The sequence below is a fragment of the Ranitomeya imitator genome, chromosome 3, assembly GCF_032444005.1.
Source record: "Ranitomeya imitator isolate aRanImi1 chromosome 3, aRanImi1.pri, whole genome shotgun sequence".
Taxonomy (NCBI): domain Eukaryota; kingdom Metazoa; phylum Chordata; class Amphibia; order Anura; family Dendrobatidae; genus Ranitomeya; species Ranitomeya imitator.
Window position 1 is genome coordinate 578,991,326 of NC_091284.1, and position 23,673 is coordinate 579,014,998.

A 23,673-nucleotide genomic window follows, 5' to 3' on the forward strand; every position below is an offset into this window, starting at 1 on the left:
GTTCAAGTTGGCAACAACTCAGACTAACAAATTACAAATCATTAATGAATCACATCCAGGGAATCTCAATTTAGCAAGGTGCGGTGAAGGGAGGTTTCTGAATGTTTTAATTTGGTACAGTAATGCTTTTAAAGGAGTATTTTATAATGGACAACTTCCCGGCCACTGATGCCAAGTTTCTGAAGGTCCCGTGTCAACGTAGTGGTGCTTGATCATGCGCATTCCCAAACTATTCTTAATTATCACCAGAGATAGGCAAGCACTGCGCTCGGCTGGTCCTTAGCACTCCCACAAGAATGAATGGGGTTGCATTGAGCATGATTGACCACTACTACACTGAAAAAAGGCTCTTCAGATTCCTGTTTCTTGGGATCGGTGGAGATCCTATTGATCGGGTAGTTATCCACTATCTTATTGATAGGGGATTATGGGATAACTGAGCAAAAGACACATTCATGGTGTATTTCTAGGTCTACAACACCTCATTTACTCATTTTCCAAGTGAAAAGTGACTGTTAACATAAACTAAAGGTACCTTCACACTGACCAACTTCACAGCGATCCGTGATGTTGCAGTGTCCTGGATAGCGATATCATTGTGTTTGACACGCAGCAGCGATCTGGATCCTGCTGTGACATCGTTGGTCGGAGCAGAAAGTCCAGAATTTTATTTCGTCGCTGGACTCCCGCAGACATAGCTGAATCGGCATGTGTGACTCCGATTCAGCGATATCTTCACTGGTAACCAGGGTAAACATTGGGTTACTAAGCGCAGGGCCGCGCTCAGTAACCCGATGTTTACCCTGGTTACCAGTGTAAATGTAAAAAAAAACAAACACTACATACTTACATTCCGGTGTCTGTCGCGTCCCTCGGCGTTCTGCTTCCCTGCACTGTCAGCACCGGCCAGCCGTAAAGCAGATTACAGCGGTGACGTCACCGCTGTGCTTTACGGCCAGCCGGCGCTCACAGTCAGTGCAGGAAAGCACAGCGCCGGGGGACAGGAACCGGAATGTAAGTATGTAGTGTTTGTTTTTTTTTTACATTAGCACTGGTAACCAGAGTAAACATCGGGTTACTAAGCGTGGCCCTGCGCTTAGTAACCCGATGTTTACCCTGGTTACCAGGGGACTTTGCATAGTTGGTCGCTGGAGAGCTGTCTGTGTGACAGCTCTCCAGCGACCACACAGCGATGCTGCAGCGATCGGCATCGTTGTCTAGATCGCTGCAGCGTCGCTAAATGTGACGGTACCTTAAGTGTTAATTGTGTGTATGCAGAAGCGAACAAAAGAAGAAAACGGTTTTCAAATAGAATAAAAACCACACATTCTGCACATTTTTAGTTTCCTACATCATGACTCCGTATGAAGCTCAACCTGCATCGTTTTCCCTTTTAGATTTTTTTTTATCACCTAGTCATTTCTGCATCCAAACCAGTTGCATTGCCTCTAGCTATTACTCATGTCAATGAAGTAAATGTAAAGGCAACTGAAAAAGATTGAGTGCTTGCCCATCGCTACATGGGTGTGATTCCTTAGGGGAGGCCTAGACCGGTGGGGTCCTATTTCAAATTTTGCGTAAGAGACCGTGGAGACCTGTACTCCTGCACTATGATTTGTGGTCATCCTATCCCTGATCAATTATCACCTTTTCTGTGGCTGTTTAATAGGTTATTCTGGTGCCGATACTGGCGCATCCAAACATACATACTGGGACGCATGAACCTTTTCTAATCTAATGAAGCTATCTGTAGTATTATCCCAGGCAGGTTAATGAATGGTGCTTGAACAACCTTTCACAGGTTATCTTCTCAAACATTTATGGTATATCCACAGGATGTGCCAAAATTGTCTGCTAGAAGCGGGTCCCAAGTCTAGAACTTGCATCAAGTTTGAGAAAGGGGCCCTGATGATCGAAACATATCAATATCCTGTGGATATTCCCTAAAAGTCCTAGATGGGAAAACTCCCAGATCTTAGACATTTTGGTTTCTTTTTTGCGCAAAGTCAGACTTTTTCAGAATGTGTCCTTATATAGGTGCTTATTTGATGGTTTTATTATTGTACTTTGCACAAATAGCATTAACCAATGTTTGATAAGATCAGAATTTACCAGTAATGAATCACTCCTGTAAGTAGTATATTTCCTGTAATTGTGGAATATGGCACTCCTTAGGTATATAGGTTCTCAGATAGGATCGCAACCCATAAATATTCATGTAGGAGAGAACCGGCACTCTTGAATAAAAAGTGTAGAAAAATATAATATCCAATATAGTGTATAAATCATGTGATGTTTTGGCCAAACATAGACCAGTGATATGGAATTACCAAGATAAGATTATAGAAACAGATCTACGTGGATAGCGACCGCCATCTCGGAGAGATACAGAGTAGGATGTTTCCTGTTTTGACAAGAGTTCTGAGTTTGGAATATATTATTACTGGAATGTACTAGATGCCTCCATAGCGAACGTACATGAATTGGTCTTTGGTATGGAAGCTGTCTTAAGAATCTCTTTGTGCAATGCTTCGAGGCGGCAATTAAAGTCTAATCAATGCCAGTCCTCTAGGAAATGTCTCTGCTTCTCCAGAGATGGCTTTGTGCTTTTATCCTATTCTGGCCTTCAAGTCATTGCTTTGTAGTCATAAATATTGCTAAAAGCAGATCTGCTGCATACTTTATATAGTAATTTGTGATAAATTTAGACTTGTTCCTGCTGAGATTCTCATCCCGAGTTTGTCGCATCTCATGCAGCTGTTCACACACCTACAACTCTGGAATCACAAATAGTCACACGTCAGTCACATCATCAAAGGAGCTATCTGGTTCTCAAAAGAGTGACTGCACTTTTTTATTTTAAACATATCTTTACATACTGATCAGAAGATTTGATTGGTGGAGGCCAATTGCCGAGATCCTCCTAAAGTACTAAAAAGAAGGGGCAGAAGCATATTTGGAAACACCTGTGCTTTTATTGGGGCAGGCTAAAAGTAAAAAAAAAAAAAAACTTTTAGCCTGCCCCAATTAAAGCACAGGTGTTTCCAAACCTGTCTGTATGTACACCCACCTATCAATAAGTTATTCTGCAGAATAAGTGATAACTTGTCTTCACTAGAGAATCCCTTTAATGCAATGAGTACATGTATGTAAGAAACCGAGTTGGTGCCAAGAAGGCAAGAGTTCAGGGGTAAAATCCTTGCCGAAGTGTTTGCAGCTTTCCAGGAATTGTTTTCGATCAGAGCTGATTACCTGTCACACAAAACTTGCCAGGAAACTGCGGGTGTTCTAAAGGCATGATGATGATATGACTTTTGATTTTGCCGGTTACGTTGCAAAATAGTAAAAATGTTGTTTAGCTTGTGCTAATAAACGACCAGCTCAATAACGTTCCTTCTCATGAGTGCCATTGCTGAGCTCAGATCAAGCGTTGCAGCCAGTAAGTATAATCTAATAGTATATCCTGTTTATAGCAGATCAGGGAGCATGACCTCCTTTATTTATTTATTTTAGTAATTTTCCAGCTATTTCTTATCTGGCCACAGACAGTGAGAAAGTAACTGATATCTGTGTTTAAGGCTGTGTTCACACGTTGCGTTTTTTTTTTGCGTTTTTACGCTATAAAAACGCATACATTATGCATCCCATCATTTAGAATGCATTCTGCAGTTTTTGTGCACATGATGCATTTTTTCCCCGCAAAAAAAACGCATTGCGGTAAAAAATGCACCATGTTCATTAATTTTGCGGATTTTTTGTGTTTTTCCCGCTATTTAATGCATTGGGAAGCTCCAGAAAAAAGCGTCAAAAACGCACAAAAAACGCGTCAAAAACGCACGCGGATTTCTTGCAGAGAATGTCCAGTTTTGCTCAGGAAATTTCTGCAAGAAATCCTGAACGTGGGGGCATGCTCATAGCATGGGATACCAGACACCATTCATACAATGCAGCGGTGGCCAGTAACCTAGACAACGATTAGTAAGCTATAAAATTGAAAATCGTTTGATTCTTTATAGTACATAAAGGATTTTTAATAAGAGGTGAATTGCATTGTTGTTAGTTTTTAGAAGCACTTTGCCATTTTACACACTTAAGAACAGTTTAGACAACCCCTTTAATTGTCCATGGGACTGTTGGAGGTTGCCAAGTATTGTACTTCATGTGCTCAACCACTGCATCATTCAAAGAGTCTCTAGGTTTTTAGGAATATGGATTATCAGACCCCCCAGCGGTCAGGTACTTCTCACCTATAGTGTGCCATTCCTTTTTTATACGGAGATAATGCTTTAGTGCAAGAGGCATACTGTACAGCTCTTATGTCAATATCTGTGCTCTCCTTCTTATAGCAAAGGGACCAAACCGGAGAAGCTTCCAGTTCATGTGTATGAAGTGGACGAAGATGCAGACAAAGACGAGGTGGGCTTATAATTACACTTCTCATCTACTGTGTTGATGAATATGGCTCTATAAACTCATAGAAACCAGAACTCGGGCTATATTGATTTCTTTCTAAATTTTTCTCACCATGGACTATATTTATTTATTTTCTTTACTCACTTATATAGTGGGGTTTATAATCTAAATTCCTTATCAGTATGTCTTTGGCGTGTAGGAGGAAACGGGAGTATTGAGAGAACTTGCAAACGTTTTCCTTGGTGGGATTTGAACCCAGGGCCGTGTTAATCACTGAGCCATCTTGGTGCCCCATAGTGTAATGAATATAGTGGAATATCCATGGAACCATTACAACTATGGGGGGTTTTATGGACTTATCATATTTGGGTGCATGTGTTGGTCTAATTCATTTCATGATAAAGATCTGAATCGCCATCTCTGCAGTAAAACTAAAGTGTCTGTGTCTCGATAACCAAGATGTGGCCAGTGGATCGCTGCAGATAGTAGACCTGTTTGTAGTCAGTCCTTCATCCTTTAGTGTTGCTTTTATATAAGTGTTTTTGTCTCCATCTTTCCTGCTGAAGATAGGAAAGTGTAATCATTTTCTTTATAACAGGGCTGTGAAAGTTTGGGATACTTTCATCTATGATGGCAGGAACCCACTCAATGATAGATGTACCTCTGCTAAATAATGAATTGCCTGGTTAGGAGCTATGCTCTGCGTGCCTTACTTTCCAGCTATGTAGTGTTGGGGACTTTCTCCTGGCTTTATTGAGCATTAATAATAAAAAGTATAGGAAGAAGTGTTCCCTTACTCGGCAGTTTGGTCTTGTAGTCTAGAACAGCCCTGCACTCAGGTTCTTCTTCTTGCCCATGTGCCGTTCTCTGCCCTCGTGTCCTGGAATGATCTGTCCATAACGTTTTGGTTTCTGCTGTTTTAAGCATAAAACTGTTAGTATTTGCATTATGAGGGGAAGTCGTGCACCCAGGTATTCGGCTTGGTTGTTATTATTTTCATTACCGACTGCTGATTGAAGTTCACAGATGCACAGGATGTGGATTTGCTGTCCCTTGAATACCTTTACTTGCTGTGTCAGGGGTAAAGCCAGGTGACTCCTATCTGGACAAGTAGAACTGTATAGTGGTAGATTTATGAAAATAGTTGTTAAATAGTGAAGGATATGTTGTATCTGACCATAAGCAAACTTTTGAGTGCGATCTAAATGAGCTCTGAGCTTATTGTGCTCCCCTGTCTGTTTGCAGTCCCTTGATGCTGTACATTGCATTGTGGTTCCTGAATAATCCAGATTTACATTATACACATCATATGATGACTGGTGCCTGGTAAAGAGCTGAATAGCTCCCAGTAGCAGGCGCACCACTGTTTGATTAAAGGGGTTGTTTAATCCGCTCTCTTCAAGAGCGCACCACTCCTCTGGCTCCAGGCCTCCTGTGTGCAGGGGAGATGTGTGCTGCTGAAGACTAACAGTCCACACCGGTAGAATTGTCACACTGCACGTCCTAACAGTGTGCCGTCCCATTGTCCCATGTAAGTAGAAGCCGTTGGCGAGCTTCAGAGATGAACTTGCAAGCTATATAGCAAATAGCCTGTGGGGGCATGCTCATAGCATGGGATACCAGACACCATTCATACAATGCAGCGGTGGCCAGTAACCTAGACAACGATTAGTAAGCTATAAAATTAAAATAAGATTGAAAATTGTTTGATTCTTTATAGTACATAGAGGATTTTTAATAAGAGGTGAATTGCATTGTTGTTAGTTTTTAGAAGCACTTTGCCATTTTACACACTTAAGAACAGTTTAGACAACCCCTTAATTGTCCATGGGACTGTTGGAGGTTGCCAAGTATTGTACTTCATGTGCTCAACCACTGCATCATTCAAAGAGTCTCTAGGTTTTTAGGAATATGGATTATCAGACCCCCCAGCGGTCAGGTACTTCTCACCTATAGTGTGCCATTCCTTTTTTATACGGAGATAATGCTTTAGTGCAAGAGGCATATTCCACATTATGTTGTTACACACGTGGTCAAAATTGTTGGTACCCCTCATTTAATGACAGAAAAACCCACAATGGTCACAAAAATAACTTGAATCTGACAAAAGTAATAATAAATGAAAAATCTGTGAAAATGAACAAATGAAAGTAAAAAAAAAATAAAACTCATGAAATGGGCCTGGCCAGAAATGACTGTACCCCTGAAAATGTGACAAAAGGGACATGGTAAATCAAGGTGTGTCCACTAACTAGCATCACAGGTGTCTACAATCTTGGAATCGGTGAGTGGACCTGTATATAGGGCTACAGATACTCACTGTGCTGTTTGGTGACATGGTGTGTATCACACTCAACATGGACCAGAGAAAGCAAAGGAAAGAGTTGTCTCAGGAGATTAGAAAGAAAATTATAGACAAACATGTTAAAGGTAAAAGTTATAAGACCATGTCCAAGCAGCTAGATGTTCCTGTGACTACAGTATCACATATTATTCAGAAATATAAGATCCGTGGGGCTGTAGAAAACCTCCCTGGAATGTGGCCGCTGGAGGAAAATTTATGACAAATCAAAGACACAGATAATATGAATGGTAACAAAAGAGCCCAGAAAAACTTCTAAACAGATTAAGGGTGAACTTCAAGCTCAAGGAACATCAGTGTCAGATCGCACCATCCATCGTTGTGTGAGCCAAAGTGGACTTCATGGGAGACGACCAAGGAGGACATCATTGCTGAAAAAAAATCATAAAAAAGCCAGACCGGAATTTGCCATACTACATGTTGACAAGCCACAAAGCTTCTGGGAGAATGTCCTAAAGACAGATGATACAAAAATTGAACTTTTTGGCAAGGCACATCAGCTCTATTTTCACAGATGGAAAAATGAAGCATATCAAGAAAAGATCACTGTCCCTCCTGTGAATCATGGAGGAGGCTCTGTTATGTTCTGGGCTGCTTTGCTGCATCTGGCGCAGGGTACAATGAAATCTCAAGACTATCAAGGGATTCTAGAGAGAAATGTGCTGCCCACTGTCAGAAAGCTTGGTCTCAGTTGCAGGTCATGGGTCTTACAACAGGATAATGACCAAAACACACATCTTAAAAAAAACCAAGAATGGCTAAGAGGAAAACATTGGACTATTCTGAAGTGACCTTCTATGAGCCCTGACCTAAATCCTATTGAGCATCTTTGGAAATAGCTGAAACATGCAGTCTGGAAAATGCAACCTTCAAGCACGAGACAACTGGAGCAGTTTGCTCTTGAGGAGTCGGCCAAAATACCTGTCGAGAGGTGCAGAAGGTTCATTGACAGTTACAGGAATCGTTTGATTGCAGCGATTGCCTCAAAAGGTTGTGCAACAAAATATTAAGTTAAGGGTACCATCATTTCTGTCCAGGCCTATTTCATGAGTTTTATTTTTTTTTAAAGTTCTGTGTAAGCATGGTTGAAAAGCAATGTTTAACTTTTATTTGTTCATTTTCATAGATTTTTTATTTATTATTACTTTTGTCAGATTCAAGTTATTTCTATGACCATTGTGTTTTTTTCTGTCATTAAACGAGGGGTACCAACAATTTTGACCACGTATGTATACCATTGACATTAAAGCAAAAATCGAAGTTATGATGAAAGTAAAATAAATGTTGCATTTACAAACCAGCCACTAATAGGAACAAATGAAATCCGCCTAAATGCCTAATGTATATTTGAGCATATAGTATACAGCCGCACTCGTAAATATGTATGTTTATAATTTTGCACGAAAGTTCACCACAGTGATAAATGACAAAAAAAAAGGAAAAAAATGTTTTCCAAGCAATTTCTTAATGTTTTGACTCGAGCCCAGATCTTTCTCAAATTTGCTAGAAACAAAGCAAACATAATCTGTGTATTGTACAAACCTACAGCTGATCAATCATAGATCAACGATTAAGACAAAATCTGAACAACATTAGACTAAAGGTACCTTCACACATAATGATATTGTTAACGATATTGTTGCTTTTTGTGACGTAGCAACGATATCGTTAATGAAATCGTTATGTGTGACAGCGACCAACGATCAGGCCCCTGCTGGGAGATCGTTGGTCGCTGAATAAAGTCCAAAACTTTATTTCGTCGCTGGACTCCTGCTGACATCGCTGGATCGGCGTGTGTGACACCGATCCAGCGATGTCTTCACTGGTAACCAGGGTAAACATCGGGTAACTAAGCGCAGGGCCGCGCTTAGTAACCCGATGTTTACCCTGGTTACCATCCTAAAAGTAAAAAAAAAAAACACTACATACTTACCTACAGCCGTCTGTCCTCCAGCACTGTGCTCTGCACTCCTCCTGTACTGGCTGTGAGCGTCGGTCAGCCGGAAAGCAGAGCGGTGACGTCACCGCTCTGCTTTCCGGCCGCTGTGCTCACAGCCAGTACAGGAGGAGTGCAGAGCACAGCGCTGGAGGACAGACGGCTGTAGGTAAGTATGTACTGTTTGTTTTTTTTTTACTTTTAGGATGGTAACTACGGTAAACATCGGGTTACTAAGCGCGGCCCTGCGCTTAGTTACCCGATGTTTACCCTGGTTACCAGCATCGTTGGTCGCTGGAGAGCTGTCTGTGTGACAGCTCTCCAGCGACCAAACAGCGACGCTGCAGCGATCCGGATCGTTGTCGGTATCGCTGCAGCGTCGCTTAATGTGAAGGGGCCTTAAGACTTACTGTTATAAAGCATAAGAAAATAAAGAGCCACATATATGCGTATAGAAGAGACCTGCGGAGTTGAGGGGTAAAAAGGCCGAAAAGATAATACTGACTAGTTTGATTAGTGATCAGTTTGATTACTGATTAGTTTGAGTTGTAGTAAAGATATGCTGGGAATGAACTAGTACCTCGTATAAGGGTAAAGAACATAAAGTTTATTAGTGTGAGGGGAGGGGTGGTAGTGTGTGTATGGGGGTGTTGGTTTGTTCATATCAATAGGCTTGAGATGAAAAGGTAAGTAAGGAAGTAATGTATTGGTGGTAGTGGGGCGCCTTGATAACATCAATGGGGCTAGGGAACAAGGGAGGTAAAGGGGAAGATATTGTTAAAAAATGGCACAAAGTATAATAGGGAAGGAGGGTGGTGTAATGTATATTTGGTGCAAGGTCTACATTGGCAGTCCTGACTGTAGTTTCCAGTGTCTGACCCATGAGCTAGGTTTGGTGTCAGCTGCCAGTCATATGCATCTGGCACTGGTGCCCGGTATCAGTAATGCTATGGCATACATGGTGTGTAGGCGCCACTGGTTGAGTAACATTGACATAAATGTAATATGGACCATCAAACATAGCAGCTAAAATATATAGCCTAAAATACAGTAATTGTACATGTGAGAATATTATAGTGGCCCTCTTAAAGGGAACATGTCACCCCCAAAATCGCAGGTGAGGTAAGCCCACCGTCATCAGGGGCTTATCTACAGCATTCTGTAATGCTGTAGATAAGCCGCCGATGTTACCTGAAAGAGGAGAAAAAGAGGTTAGATTATACTCACCCAGGGGCTGTTGACAGTGAACATTTTAGCTATCACTGGCCCCTCCAGTATAACTATCAACTTTGTTCATGGTTTCCTGGTCAATGACCAACTTTAACCCCACGTTCACACCTTCAGTATTTGGTCAGTATTTTACCTCAGTATTTGTAAGCCAAAACCAGGAGTGGGTGATAAATCCAGAAGTGGTGACATGTTTCTATTCTACTTTTCCTCTGATTGTTCCACTCCTGATTTTGGCTTACAAATACTGATGTAAAATACTGACCAAATACTGAAGGCGTGAACGTGGCCTAACAACCAGAATGTCAGTCCAGGCTTAAAGAGATTGTCCTCTACCCAAAGTCAGCTACTGTTTTTGCCATAATTGCTTAAGAGTAATAGCCTCAGAGATTCCCATATGCCTTTCCTGCCAGTTTTATGCCTTTCGTCTTCACTTTCTGTGTCCTGGCACCAGCCCTGCTATCACAGCTATCAGTTCCTCTTTGATTCCTCTTTTCCCTCCTGACTACACTTCCCAGCATCCTTTGTGCTGTGTTGTGAGCCAGCAGTGAACACACCCCTTGAAACTTTGCCTAAACCCCTCCTATATCTCCAGCATCATACTTAGCATCAGCATAATGTCCTGTCCAGGACACTGTTGCAAGGAATAGAAGTAATGCACAAAGCACCATTACACCAGCCCTGGCAAGAAAGATTATCCCTTACTGCTCACTGTGTGTATGTATGCTGTATACATACAAATACAAGGGACTAGCATGCACAGGAACCGCATGTGTGCTGCTGAATGTAGCACCGCCCACTCATAACAAATAATGCCCAATTTTCAGTTTCCAGAGCCAGGAACTTGGAGATTTTGACATGATCTCTGGCTGAGAAACCTCTGCCTTCCTGTAATATCATGTGACTAGAAGAGGAGCTCAGGTTTAGAAGGTTTTGGGAAAGCAAGATATTTAGCAAAGAACTTATCTATGGCAGTTAAATTACATGAAATGAACTTGTAAAGTAGTGGTTAACCCCTTCATAACCTTTGTTGTAAATGTAAACTTGCTTCATGGTGGTTAGGTGGGCACAGGAGTTGTGCCCATGTGATCGGCGCTGGGAGCTCAGAGCAAGTTATAGCCAAGACCCAGCTGTCACTGGGTGCCCACCCTCTCTCAGGCCGTTTAACCCCCTAAATGTCACGATGATTAAGGAAGCTATGAGAAAGAGGGAGCACTCACCCTCTTATGATCGTCAACCCAGCAATGTCCTTGTGAGGGGCTGATTGTTCCCTCTGGGTTTGCTACGGCAAACCTGTTAGACCATGCGGCTTCTGTCAGAGCATCATTGACTGGTATAATGAATTGTAATGCTTTAGTCGAGCGATCAGAGTACTGAAAGTGAAAGTCCCATAGAGGGGCTAAATAACAAAAATGTAAAAAATATTTTTTTGAAATCACAAAGTACAACATACAAAAAGTTATACCAATAAATGCATATATTTATGTATAAACAAAAAAAAGTACACCTATTTGGTATTGCTGGGTCTAGGACTATAAGGCTGGGTTCACACTTTGCGGTTTTTACCGCGGAACCAACGTGATTTTGATGCTGCGGGTCCGCAGCAGTTTCCATAGCGTTTCCATTTACATGTAAACCCTATGGAAACCGCAAACCGCTGTGCACATGCTGCGGGAAAAACCGCGCAGAAACGCAGCGGTTTAAAACCCGCAGCATGTCACTTCTTTGTGCAGAATCACTGCGATTCTGCACCCATAGAAATGCATTGAACCGCTTACTTCCCGCATGGGGCTGTGCCCACGTTGCGGGAAGTAAGCGGCTAATGTGCGGTTCCTACCCGGGGTGGAGGAGAGGAGACTCTCCTCCAGGCCCTGGGAACCATATTTGGGGTGAAAAAAAGAATAAAAATAAAAAATCATGATATACTCACCCTCTGAAGTCTCAGCGCTGCACGCGGCCGTCCGGTCAGAGTTGCTGTGCGACCAGGACCTGCGGTGACGTCGCCGTCACATGACCGTGACGTCACGAAGGGTCCTTCTCGCACAGCATCTTTGGAACCGGACCGCCGGGTGCAGCGTCGAGGAGATCCGGACATCAGAGGGTGAGTATAACCAATTTTTATTATTTTTAACATTACTATTGATGCTGCATATAGAATATAAACGACGCCCCCTGAGGAAACGCGCGTCGGGGTGAGCGATGGACGGTGCGGTGGTTGGTGCATGGATTACGGGTAAGATTGGGGGGGGGGGGGGTTTCCCTCTCCCTTTGTGATGTCCTCCACGCTGTATATATAATATGACGGGGTAATTTATCATGGGAGTGTGGCTCTATATTTATATTAGCCTTTATTGGCTTTATGATAGCCTTGTGATGTGGAATTTCCCCATGTGTTGCATATGATCCACCCCACGTACCGTCAGCTGCTCCGTGTGGGCATATTGTGTTACACTGTGTGCGTATCTCCCTTATGTTCATCTTTTACCTGTTTGTTGACATTTTTTATTGTTGTAATAAACTACTTTGATATTTTGGACTAAAAGGCCATGTTCACACAGTGCGTTTTTTTCTGCGGAACCGCAGCGTTTTTGCCGCTGCGGTTCCGCAGCTGTTTTCCATGCAGGGTACAGTGTACTGTACCCTATGGAAAACAGGAACCACTGTGCACATGATGCGGGAATCGGGGAAAAAAAAAGCCGCGCTGAATAGCCGCGGTAAAAAAGAAGTACCATGTCACTTCTTTTTTCGGAGCCGCAGCGGTTCTGCACCCATTGACCTCCATTGTGAGGTCAAACCCGCAGTAAAACCCGCAGATGAAAAATGGCGGCCGGCAGATTCGTTCCAAAGTGCATTTTGATCACTGAGATAGGTTATATCTCAGTGATCAAAATAAAAAAAAATTGTAAATGACACCCCCCCCCCCCCCCTTTGTCACCCCCATAGGTAGGGACAATAAAAAAAAATTAAGAATTTTTTTTTTTTTTTTTCCCCACTAAGGTTAGAATAGGGTTAGGGGTAGGGTTAGGGGTAGGGTTAGGGTATTTTCAGCCATTTTAACTGCATAGAAAACTGCATAAAAAAAAGGATCAAAAAAGGACAAAAAAAGGACCTGCGTTTTCTGCCAAGAGCTGCAGTTTTTTAAAAAACAGTCCTGAAAAAAAAAGGATGGAAATCAGGAACGTGTGAACATACCCAAATACTGCTTGGGTGCTTGTTTTGTGTTTCTATATTGCTGCATATGCAGCATCAATAGTATAGGCGGAAACCCGCAGCGGAAACCGCGGAACAAACCGCGATAAATCTGCAGGGAGAACCGCAGTTGTTTTGCCCTGCAGATTTATCAAATTCGCTGCGGGAGAACCCGCAGAGGGACGCCGCAAAGTGTGAACATGGCCTAAAACTGTCACAGTAGTTAACCTCTTCAGTGAACACCGTAAGTAAAAACGAAAAAAAAAAAAAACGCAGAACAAAGAGTGGAAGAAAATGTGATCAAAAAGTCAAATGTAAATAAAAATAGTATAGCTGAAAATGTCATCTTGTCCCACAAAAAAATCAAACCACCATACAACTCCATTAGCAGAGAAATAAAAAAGTTATAGCTCTCAGAATATAGCGATACAAAAACAATTAATTTTTTTCTACAAAAAAATAGTTTTTATTGTGTAAAAGCACCAAAACATTAAAAAATGGTATAAATGTGATATTGCTGTAGTCGTACTGACCCGAAGAATAAAGTTGTGTTATCACTCTTACCACATGGAGAATGGCCTGGAAAACAAAAAACAGCATAAAAATAAATAAAGCCAATGCTCCTGAGTGCCGGCGCCAGGTATTGACGTGCGAGACTTATCCGAGTTTCTCGCAGGTGAGTATGTATGAGCCCTAAATCTGACGCTGGGGTGGGATTGTGCTCTTATTGCATTAGGGGCTCTGTATATGGATTCCGCAAACTATTTTACGAAAATTTGTTCTGCAACATTCAAATAGCTCTCCGTCCCTCCTGAGTCTCGCCGTATGAATAAGAAGTACTGTACAGCCACATATGGGCTAATGCCACGTTCAGCAGCAATTGTGTGACACATTTTGGTGCCAGTTACACCCATTTCCCCATGTGAAAATGTAAAACGTGGCTCTAAAACTAAATTTTGGTGATAAAAATGTAATTATTTTTTTTCACCACACAATGGTATAAAAGTCTTTGACTCCCCTGTGGTGTCAATAAGATCACTGCCCCCCTAGATGAATTCATTGAGAGGTGTAGTTTGTGTAGTGGGGCCACTTATGGGAAGTTCTGCTGTTCTGTGCTGAAAAAGTCGCATAAAAGGTTAAAGACAAAAAAGAACACAAAAAAGAAGATACAAAAGTGACTAAAAGAAAAGGCAAATGAATTGGCACCACGGTTTATAAATGTAATGACACTTGTGACCTTACCTAATAGAAGGATGTTTTGTTTCTAGGATGCGGCATCCCTTGGCTCACAAAAAGGGGGGATCACCAAACAGGGCTGGTTGTACAAAGGAAACATGAACAGTGCAATAAGCGTCACCATGAGGGTGAGTGTGAGTAAAAAGAAAATGTCCACTACCTAGTGAGTGTGGAGCTGTGTCCTCCTGTGTGGTACAGACCTAACCTAGCAGACTCCCGTCACTGCTAAGAGCCATGTTTGCCGTCTCCTAATCCTTAGTGACTGTGCTGTCTGCACGGTGTGATATTAACATGACAAGCTCCTGTGATGCCTACGAGACATTTCCATTGTGCCACATATTATCTTTTATATTTAGTGTTTGTTCCTTAATAAATAATCTGCGTCCCATAGAAAGAATTTCTTTTTGGCAATGCGCTAGTGGTGTCGGACTTACCAGTAATGATCAATAACATTTTGTTACTTTTTTTTCTTTCTTTCAGTCTTTTAAAAGGAGGTTTTTCCATCTTATTCAGCTTGGTGACGGCTCATATAACTTAAATTTCTACAAAGATGAGAAGATCTCCAAAGAGCCTAAAGGATCGATATTTCTTGATTCTTGCATGGGTGTCGTACAGGTAAATATCCTGTGTGTGATTCTTGCTAATAATATCACACTTTATCATTTATGACGTTCAACTTGGGTCATGGGGACACATTTTGCGAGTGTTTTACATGTTAAACACTCTAGGCAAGATCTGTTTTATGCTTAGGAGATGTCAATATACAGCATGTAATCTTCTGTTGTGACAGCAGTCCCATGCAAAAAGACTTTCTTTTAGGTTGCAGTCTGCCACACTTATACCAGTATTCCAGCAGGTTTCAGGGTTGTTTGAGTTTATGGTTGTGGGTCACTACCTACTTCTGTAAATGAAAATAAGGGAACCTGTGCACAATAACAGGCAACCTTGTCATGTGTAGGTTCTTCTGATGAACATATCCTAGCATGCTACAGAAGCTACACTCCACAAATAGGGAGAATATTCATTACAGATATGGTCACTGTACACAATAACAGGCAACCTTGTCATGTGTAGGTTCTTCTGATGAACATATCCTAGCATGCTACAGAAGCTACACTCCACAAATAGGGAGAATATTCATCACAGATATGGTCACTGTACACAATAACAGGCAACCTTGTCATGTGTAGGTTCTTCTGATGAACATATCCTAGCATGCTACAGAAGCTACACTCCACAAATAGGAAGAATATTCATTACAGATATGGTCACTGTACACAATAACAGGCAACCTTGTCATGTGTAGGTTCTTCTGATGAACATATCCTAGCATGCTACAGAAGCTACACTCCACAAATAGGGAGAATATTCATTACAGATATGGTCACTGTACACAATAACAGGCAACCTTGTCATGTGTAGGTTCTTCTGATGAACATATCCTAGCGTGCTACAGAAGCTACACTCCACAAATAGGAAGAATATTCATTACAGATATGGTCACTGTACACAATAACAGGCAATCTTGTAATGTGTAGGTTCTTCTGATGAACATATCCTAGCATGCTACAGAAGGTACACTCCACAAATAGGGAGAATATTCATTACAGATATGGTCACTGTACACAATAACAGGCAACCTTGTAATGTGTAGGTTCTTCTGATGAACATATCCTAGCGTGCTACAGAAGCTACACTCCACAAATAGGGAGAATATTCATTACAGATATGGTCACTGTACACAATAACAGGCAATCTTGTCATGTGTAGGTTCTTCTGATGAACATATCCTAGCATGCTACAGAAGCTACACTCCACAAATAGGGAGAATATTCATCACAGATATGGTCACTGTACACAATAACAGGCAATCTTGTAATGTGTAGGTTCTTCTGATGAACATATCCTAGCATGCTACAGAAGCTACACTCCACAAATAGGGAGAATATTCATCACAGATATGGTCACTGTACACAATAACAGGCAATCTTGTAATGAGTAGGTTCTTCTGATGAACATATCCTAGCATGCTACAGAAGCTACACTCCACAAATAGGGAGAATATTCATTACAGATATGGTCACTGTACACAATAACAGGCAATCTTGTCATGTGTAGGTTCTTCTGATGAACATATCCTAGCATGCTACAGAAGCTACACTCCACAAATAGGGAGAATATTCATCACAGATATGGTCACTGTACACAATAACAGGCAATCTTGTAATGTGTAGGTTCTTCTGATGAACATATCCTAGCATGCTACAGAAGCTACACTCCACAAATAGGGAGAATATTCATCACAGATATGGTCACTGTACACAATAACAGGCAATCTTGTAATGTGTAGGTTCTTCTGATGAACATATCCTAGCATGCTACAGAAGCTACACTGCACAAATAGGGAGAATATTCATTACAGATATGGTCACTGTACACAATAACAGGCAACCTTGTCATGTGTAGGTTCTTCTGATGAACATATCCTAGCATGCTACAGAAGCTACACTGCACAAATAGGGAGAATATTCATCACAGATATGGTCACTGTACACAATAACAGGCAATCTTGTAATGTGTAGGTTCTTCTGATGAACATATCCTAGCGTGCTACAGAAGCTACACTCCACAAATAGGGAGAATATTCATTACAGATATGGTCACTGTACACAATAACAGGCAATCTTGTAATGTGTAGGTTCTTCTGATGAACATATCCTAGCATGCTACAGAAGGTACACTCCACAAATAGGGAGAATATTCATTACAGATATGGTCACTGTACACAATAACAGGCAACCTTGTAATGTGTAGGTTCTTCTGATGAACATATCCTAGCGTGCTACAGAAGCTACACTCCACAAATAGGGAGAATATTCATTACAGATATGGTCACTGTACACAATAACAGGCAATCTTGTCATGTGTAGGTTCTTCTGATGAACATATCCTAGCATGCTACAGAAGCTACACTCCACAAATAGGGAGAATATTCATCACAGATATGGTCACTGTACACAATAACAGGCAATCTTGTAATGTGTAGGTTCTTCTGATGAACAAATCCTAGCATGCTACAGAAGCTACACTCCACAAATAGGGAGAATATTCATCACAGATATGGTCACTGTACACAATAACAGGCAATCTTGTAATGTGTAGGTTCTTCTGATGAACATATCCTAGCATGCTACAGAAGCTACACTCCACAAATAGGGAGAATATTCATTACAGATATGGTCACTGTACACAATAACAGGCAACCTTGTCATGTGTAGGTTCTTCTGATGAACATATCCTAGCATGCTACAGAAGCTACACTGCACAAATAGGGAGAATATTCATCACAGATATGGTCACTGTACACAATAACAGGCAATCTTGTAATGTGTAGGTTCTTCTGATGAACATATCCTAGCATGCTACAGAAGCTACACTCCACAAATAGGGAGAATATTCATTACAGATATGGTCACTGTACACAATAACAGGCAACCTGGTCATGTGTAGGTTCTTCTGATGAACATATCCTAGCGTGCTACAGAAGCTACACTCCACAAATAGGGAGAATATTCATTACAGATATGGTCACTGTACACAATAACAGGCAATCTTGTAATGTGTAGGTTCTTCTGATGAACATATCCTAGCATGCTACAGAAGCTACACTCCACAAATAGGGAGAATATTCATTACAGATATGGTCACTGTACACAATAACAGGCAATCTTGTAATGTGTAGGTTCTTCTGATGAACATATCCTAGCATGCTACAGAAGGTACACTCCACAAATAGGGAGAATATTCATCACAGATATGGTCACTGTACACAATAACAGGCAATCTTGTAATGTGTAGGTTCTTCTGATGAACATATCCTAGCATGCTACAGAAGCTACACTGCACAAATAGGGAGAATATTCATCACAGATATGGTCACTGTACACAATAACAGGCAATCTTGTAATGTGTAGGTTCTTCTGATGAACATATCCTAGCATGCTACAGAAGGTACACTCCACAAATAGGGAGAATATTCATCACAGATATGGTCACTGTACACAATAACAGGCAATCTTGTAATGTGTAGGTTCTTCTGATGAACATATCCTAGCATGCTACAGAAGCTACACTCCACAAATAGGGAGAATATTCATTACAGATATGGTCACTGTACACAATAACAGGCAATCTTGTAATGAGTAGGTTCTTCTGATGAACATATCCTAGCATGCTACAGAAGCTACACTCCACAAATAGGGAGAATATTCATTACAGATATGGTCACTGTACACAATAACAGGCAACCTTGTCATGTGTAGGTTCTTCTGATGAACATATCCTAGCATGCTACAGAAGCTACACTGCACAAATAGGGAGAATATTCATCACAGATATGGTCACTGTACACAATAACAGGCAACCTTGTCATGTGTAGGTTCTTCTGATGAACATATCCTAGCATGCTACAGAAGCTACACTCCACAAATAGGGAGAATATTCATTACAGATATGGTCACTGTACACAATAACAGGCAATCTTGTAATGAGTAGGTTCTTCTGATGAACATATCCTAGCATGCTACAGAAGCTACACTCCACAAATAGGGAGAATATTCATCACAGATATGGTCACTGTACACAATAACAGGCAACCTGGTCATGTGTAGGTTCTTCTGATGAACATATCCTAGCGTGCTACAGAAGCTACACTCCACAAATAGGGAGAATATTCATTACAGATATGGTCACTGTACACAATAACAGGCAATCTTGTAATGTGTAGGTTCTTCTGATGAACATATCCTAGCTTGCTACAGAAGGTACAATGCAGCCACACCTAGGGAGCAGATTCATTACAGATATGGCCACTGTACACAATAACAGGCAACCTTGTAATGTGTAGGTTCTTCTGATGAACATATCCTAGCGTGCTACAGAAGCTACACTCCACAAATAGGGAGAATATTCATTACAGATATGGCCACTGTACACAATAACAGGCAACCTTGTAATGTGTAGGTTCTTCTGATGAACATATCCTAGCATGCTACAGAAGCTACACTCCACAAATAGGGAGAATATTCATCACAGATATGGTCACTGTACACAATAACAGGCAATCTTGTAATGTGTAGGTTCTTCTGATGAACATATTCTAGCATGCTACAGAAGCTACACTCCACAAATAGGGAGAATATTCATTACAGATATGGTCACTGTACACAATAACAGGCAATCTTGTCATGTGTAGGTTCTTCTGATGAACATATCCTAGCATGCTACAGAAGCTACACTGCACAAATAGGGAGAATATTCATCACAGATATGGTCACTGTACACAATAACAGGCAATCTTGTAATGTGTAGGTTCTTCTGATGAACATATCCTAGCGTGCTACAGAAGCTACACTCCACAAATAGGGAGAATATTCATTACAGATATGGTCACTGTACACAATAACAGGCAATCTTGTAATGTGTAGGTTCTTCTGATGAACATATCCTAGCATGCTACAGAAGGTACACTCCACAAATAGGGAGAATATTCATTACAGATATGGTCACTGTACACAATAACAGGCAACCTTGTAATGTGTAGGTTCTTCTGATGAACATATCCTAGCGTGCTACAGAAGCTACACTCCACAAATAGGGAGAATATTCATTACAGATATGGTCACTGTACACAATAACAGGCAATCTTGTCATGTGTAGGTTCTTCTGATGAACATATCCTAGCGTGCTACAGAAGCTACACTCCACAAATAGGGAGAATATTCATTACAGATATGGTCACTGTACACAATAACAGGCAATCTTGTAATGTGTAGGTTCTTCTGATGAACATATCCTAGCATGCTACAGAAGCTACACTCCACAAATAGGGAGAATATTCATTACAGATATGGTCACTGTACACAATAACAGGCAATCTTGTAATGTGTAGGTTCTTCTGATGAACATATCCTAGCATGCTACAGAAGCTACACTGCACAAATAGGGAGAATATTCATCACAGATATGGTCACTGTACACAATAACAGGCAATCTTGTAATGTGTAGGTTCTTCTGATGAACATATCCTAGCATGCTACAGAAGGTACACTCCACAAATAGGGAGAATATTCATCACAGATATGGTCACTGTACACAATAACAGGCAATCTTGTAATGTGTAGGTTCTTCTGATGAACATATCCTAGCATGCTACAGAAGCTACACTCCACAAATAGGGAGAATATTCATTACAGATATGGTCACTGTACACAATAACAGGCAATCTTGTAATGAGTAGGTTCTTCTGATGAACATATCCTAGCATGCTACAGAAGCTACACTCCACAAATAGGGAGAATATTCATTACAGATATGGTCACTGTACACAATAACAGGCAACCTTGTCATGTGTAGGTTCTTCTGATGAACATATCCTAGCATGCTACAGAAGCTACACTGCACAAATAGGGAGAATATTCATCACAGATATGGTCACTGTACACAATAACAGGCAACCTTGTCATGTGTAGGTTCTTCTGATGAACATATCCTAGCATGCTACAGAAGCTACACTCCACAAATAGGGAGAATATTCATTACAGATATGGTCACTGTACACAATAACAGGCAATCTTGTAATGAGTAGGTTCTTCTGATGAACATATCCTAGCATGCTACAGAAGCTACACTCCACAAATAGGGAGAATATTCATTACAGATATGGTCACTGTACACAATAACAGGCAACCTGGTCATGTGTAGGTTCTTCTGATGAACATATCCTAGCGTGCTACAGAAGCTACACTCCACAAATAGGGAGAATATTCATTACAGATATGGTCACTGTACACAATAACAGGCAATCTTGTAATGTGTAGGTTCTTCTGATGAACATATCCTAGCTTGCTACAGAAGGTACAATGCAGCCACACCTAGGGAGCAGATTCATTACAGATATGGCCACTGTACACAATAACAGGCAACCTTGTAATGTGTAGGTTCTTCTGATGAACATATCCTAGCGTGCTACAGAAGCTACACTCCACAAATAGGGAGAATATTCATTACAGATATGGCCACTGTACACAATAACAGGCAACCTTGTAATGTGTAGGTTCTTCTGATGAACATATCCTAGCATGCTACAGAAGCTACACTCCACAAATAGGGAGAATATTCATTACAGATATGGTCACTGTACACAATAACAGGCAATCTTGTAATGTGTAGGTTCTTCTGATGAACATATCCTAGCATGCTACAGAAGCTACACTGCACAAATAGGGAGAATATTCATTACAGATATGGTCACTGTACACAATAACAGGCAACCTTGTCATGTGTAGGTTCTTCTGATGAACATATCCTAGCATGCTACAGAAGCTACACTGCACAAATAGGGAGAATATTCATTACAGATATGGTCACTGTACACAATAACAGGCAACCTTGTCATGTGTAGGTTCTTCTGATGAACATATCCTAGCGTGCTACAGAAGCTACACTGCACAAATAGGGAGAATATTCATCACAGATATGGTCACTGTACACAATAACAGGCAATCTTGTAATGTGTAGGTTCTTCTGATGAACATATTCTAGCATGCTACAGAAGCTACACTCCACAAATAGGGAGAATATTCATTACAGATATGGTCACTGTACACAATAACAGGCAACCTTGTCATGTGTAGGTTCTTCTGATGAACATATCCTAGCATGCTACAGAAGCTACACTGCACAAATAGGGAGAATATTCATCACAGATATGGTCACTGTACACAATAACAGGCAATCTTGTAATGTGTAGGTTCTTCTGATGAACATATCCTAGCATGCTACAGAAGCTACACTGCACAAATAGGGAGAATATTCATTACAGATATGGTCACTGTACACAATAACAGGCAACCTTGTCATGTGTAGGTTCTTCTGATGAACATATCCTAGCATGCTACAGAAGCTACACTCCACAAATAGGGAGAATATTCATCACAGATATGGTCACTGTACACAATAACAGGCAACCTTGTCATGTGTAGGTTCTTCTGATGAACATATCCTAGCTTGCTACAGAAGGTACAATGCAGCCACACCTAGGGAGCAGATTCATTACAGATATGGCCACTGTACACAATAACAGGCAACCTTGTAATGTGTAGGTTCTTCTGATGAACATATCCTAGCGTGCTACAGAAGCTACACTCCACAAATAGGGAGAATATTCATTACAGATATGGTCACTGTACACAATAACAGGCAACCTTGTCATGTGTAGGTTCTTCTGATGAACATATCCTAGCTTGCTACAGAAGGTACAATGCAGCCACACCTAGGGAGCAGATTCATTACAGATATGGCCACTGTACACAATAACAGGCAACCTTGTAATGTGTAGGTTCTTCTGATGAACATATCCTAGCATGCTACAGAAGCTACACTCCACAAATAGGGAGAATATTCATCACAGATATGGTCACTGTACACAATAACAGGCAACCTTGTCATGTGTAGGTTCTTCTGATGAACATATCCTAGCTTGCTACAGAAGGTACAATGCAGCCACACCTAGGGAGCAGATTCATTACAGATATGGCCACTGTACACAATAACAGGCAACCTTGTAATGTGTAGGTTCTTCTGATGAACATATCCTAGCATGCTACAGAAGCTACACTGCACAAATAGGGAGAATATTCATTACAGATATGGTCACTGTACACAATAACAGGCAACCTTGTCATGTGTAGGTTCTTCTGATGAACATATCCTAGCATGCTACAGAAGCTACACTGCACAAATAGGGAGAATATTCATCACAGATATGGTCACTGTACACAATAACAGGCAATCTTGTAATGTGTAGGTTCTTCTGATGAACATATTCTAGCATGCTACAGAAGCTACACTCCACAAATAGGGAGAATATTCATTACAGATATGGTCACTGTACACAATAACAGGCAACCTTGTCATGTGTAGGTTCTTCTGATGAACATATCCTAGCATGCTACAGAAGCTACACTGCACAAATAGGGAGAATATTCATCACAGATATGGTCACTGTACACAATAACAGGCAATCTTGTAATGTGTAGGTTCTTCTGATGAACATATCCTAGCATGCTACAGAAGCTACACTGCACAAATAGGGAGAATATTCATTACAGATATGGTCACTGTACACAATAACAGGCAACCTTGTCATGTGTAGGTTCTTCTGATGAACATATCCTAGCATGCTACAGAAGCTACACTGCACAAATAGGGAGAATATTCATTACAGATATGGTCACTGTACACAATAACA

General features: G+C 41.0%; 1 protein-coding gene across 11 annotated transcripts in view; it reads left to right on the top strand.

Annotated features, from left to right (window-relative positions):
• The window catches only part of DOCK9 (dedicator of cytokinesis 9), a 350,201-nt gene that overhangs the window by 159,940 nt on the left and 166,588 nt on the right, over window positions 1-23,673 (top strand). For all 11 annotated transcript variants that reach the window (XM_069757992.1, XM_069757993.1, XM_069757997.1 and 8 more), the window contains exons 5-7: window positions 4,347-4,416; window positions 14,396-14,491; window positions 14,844-14,978. In XM_069757992.1, the coding sequence (XP_069614093.1) occupies window positions 4,347-4,416; window positions 14,396-14,491; window positions 14,844-14,978 (301 nt within the window). The remainder of the gene's footprint in view (window positions 1-4,346; window positions 4,417-14,395; window positions 14,492-14,843; window positions 14,979-23,673) is intronic.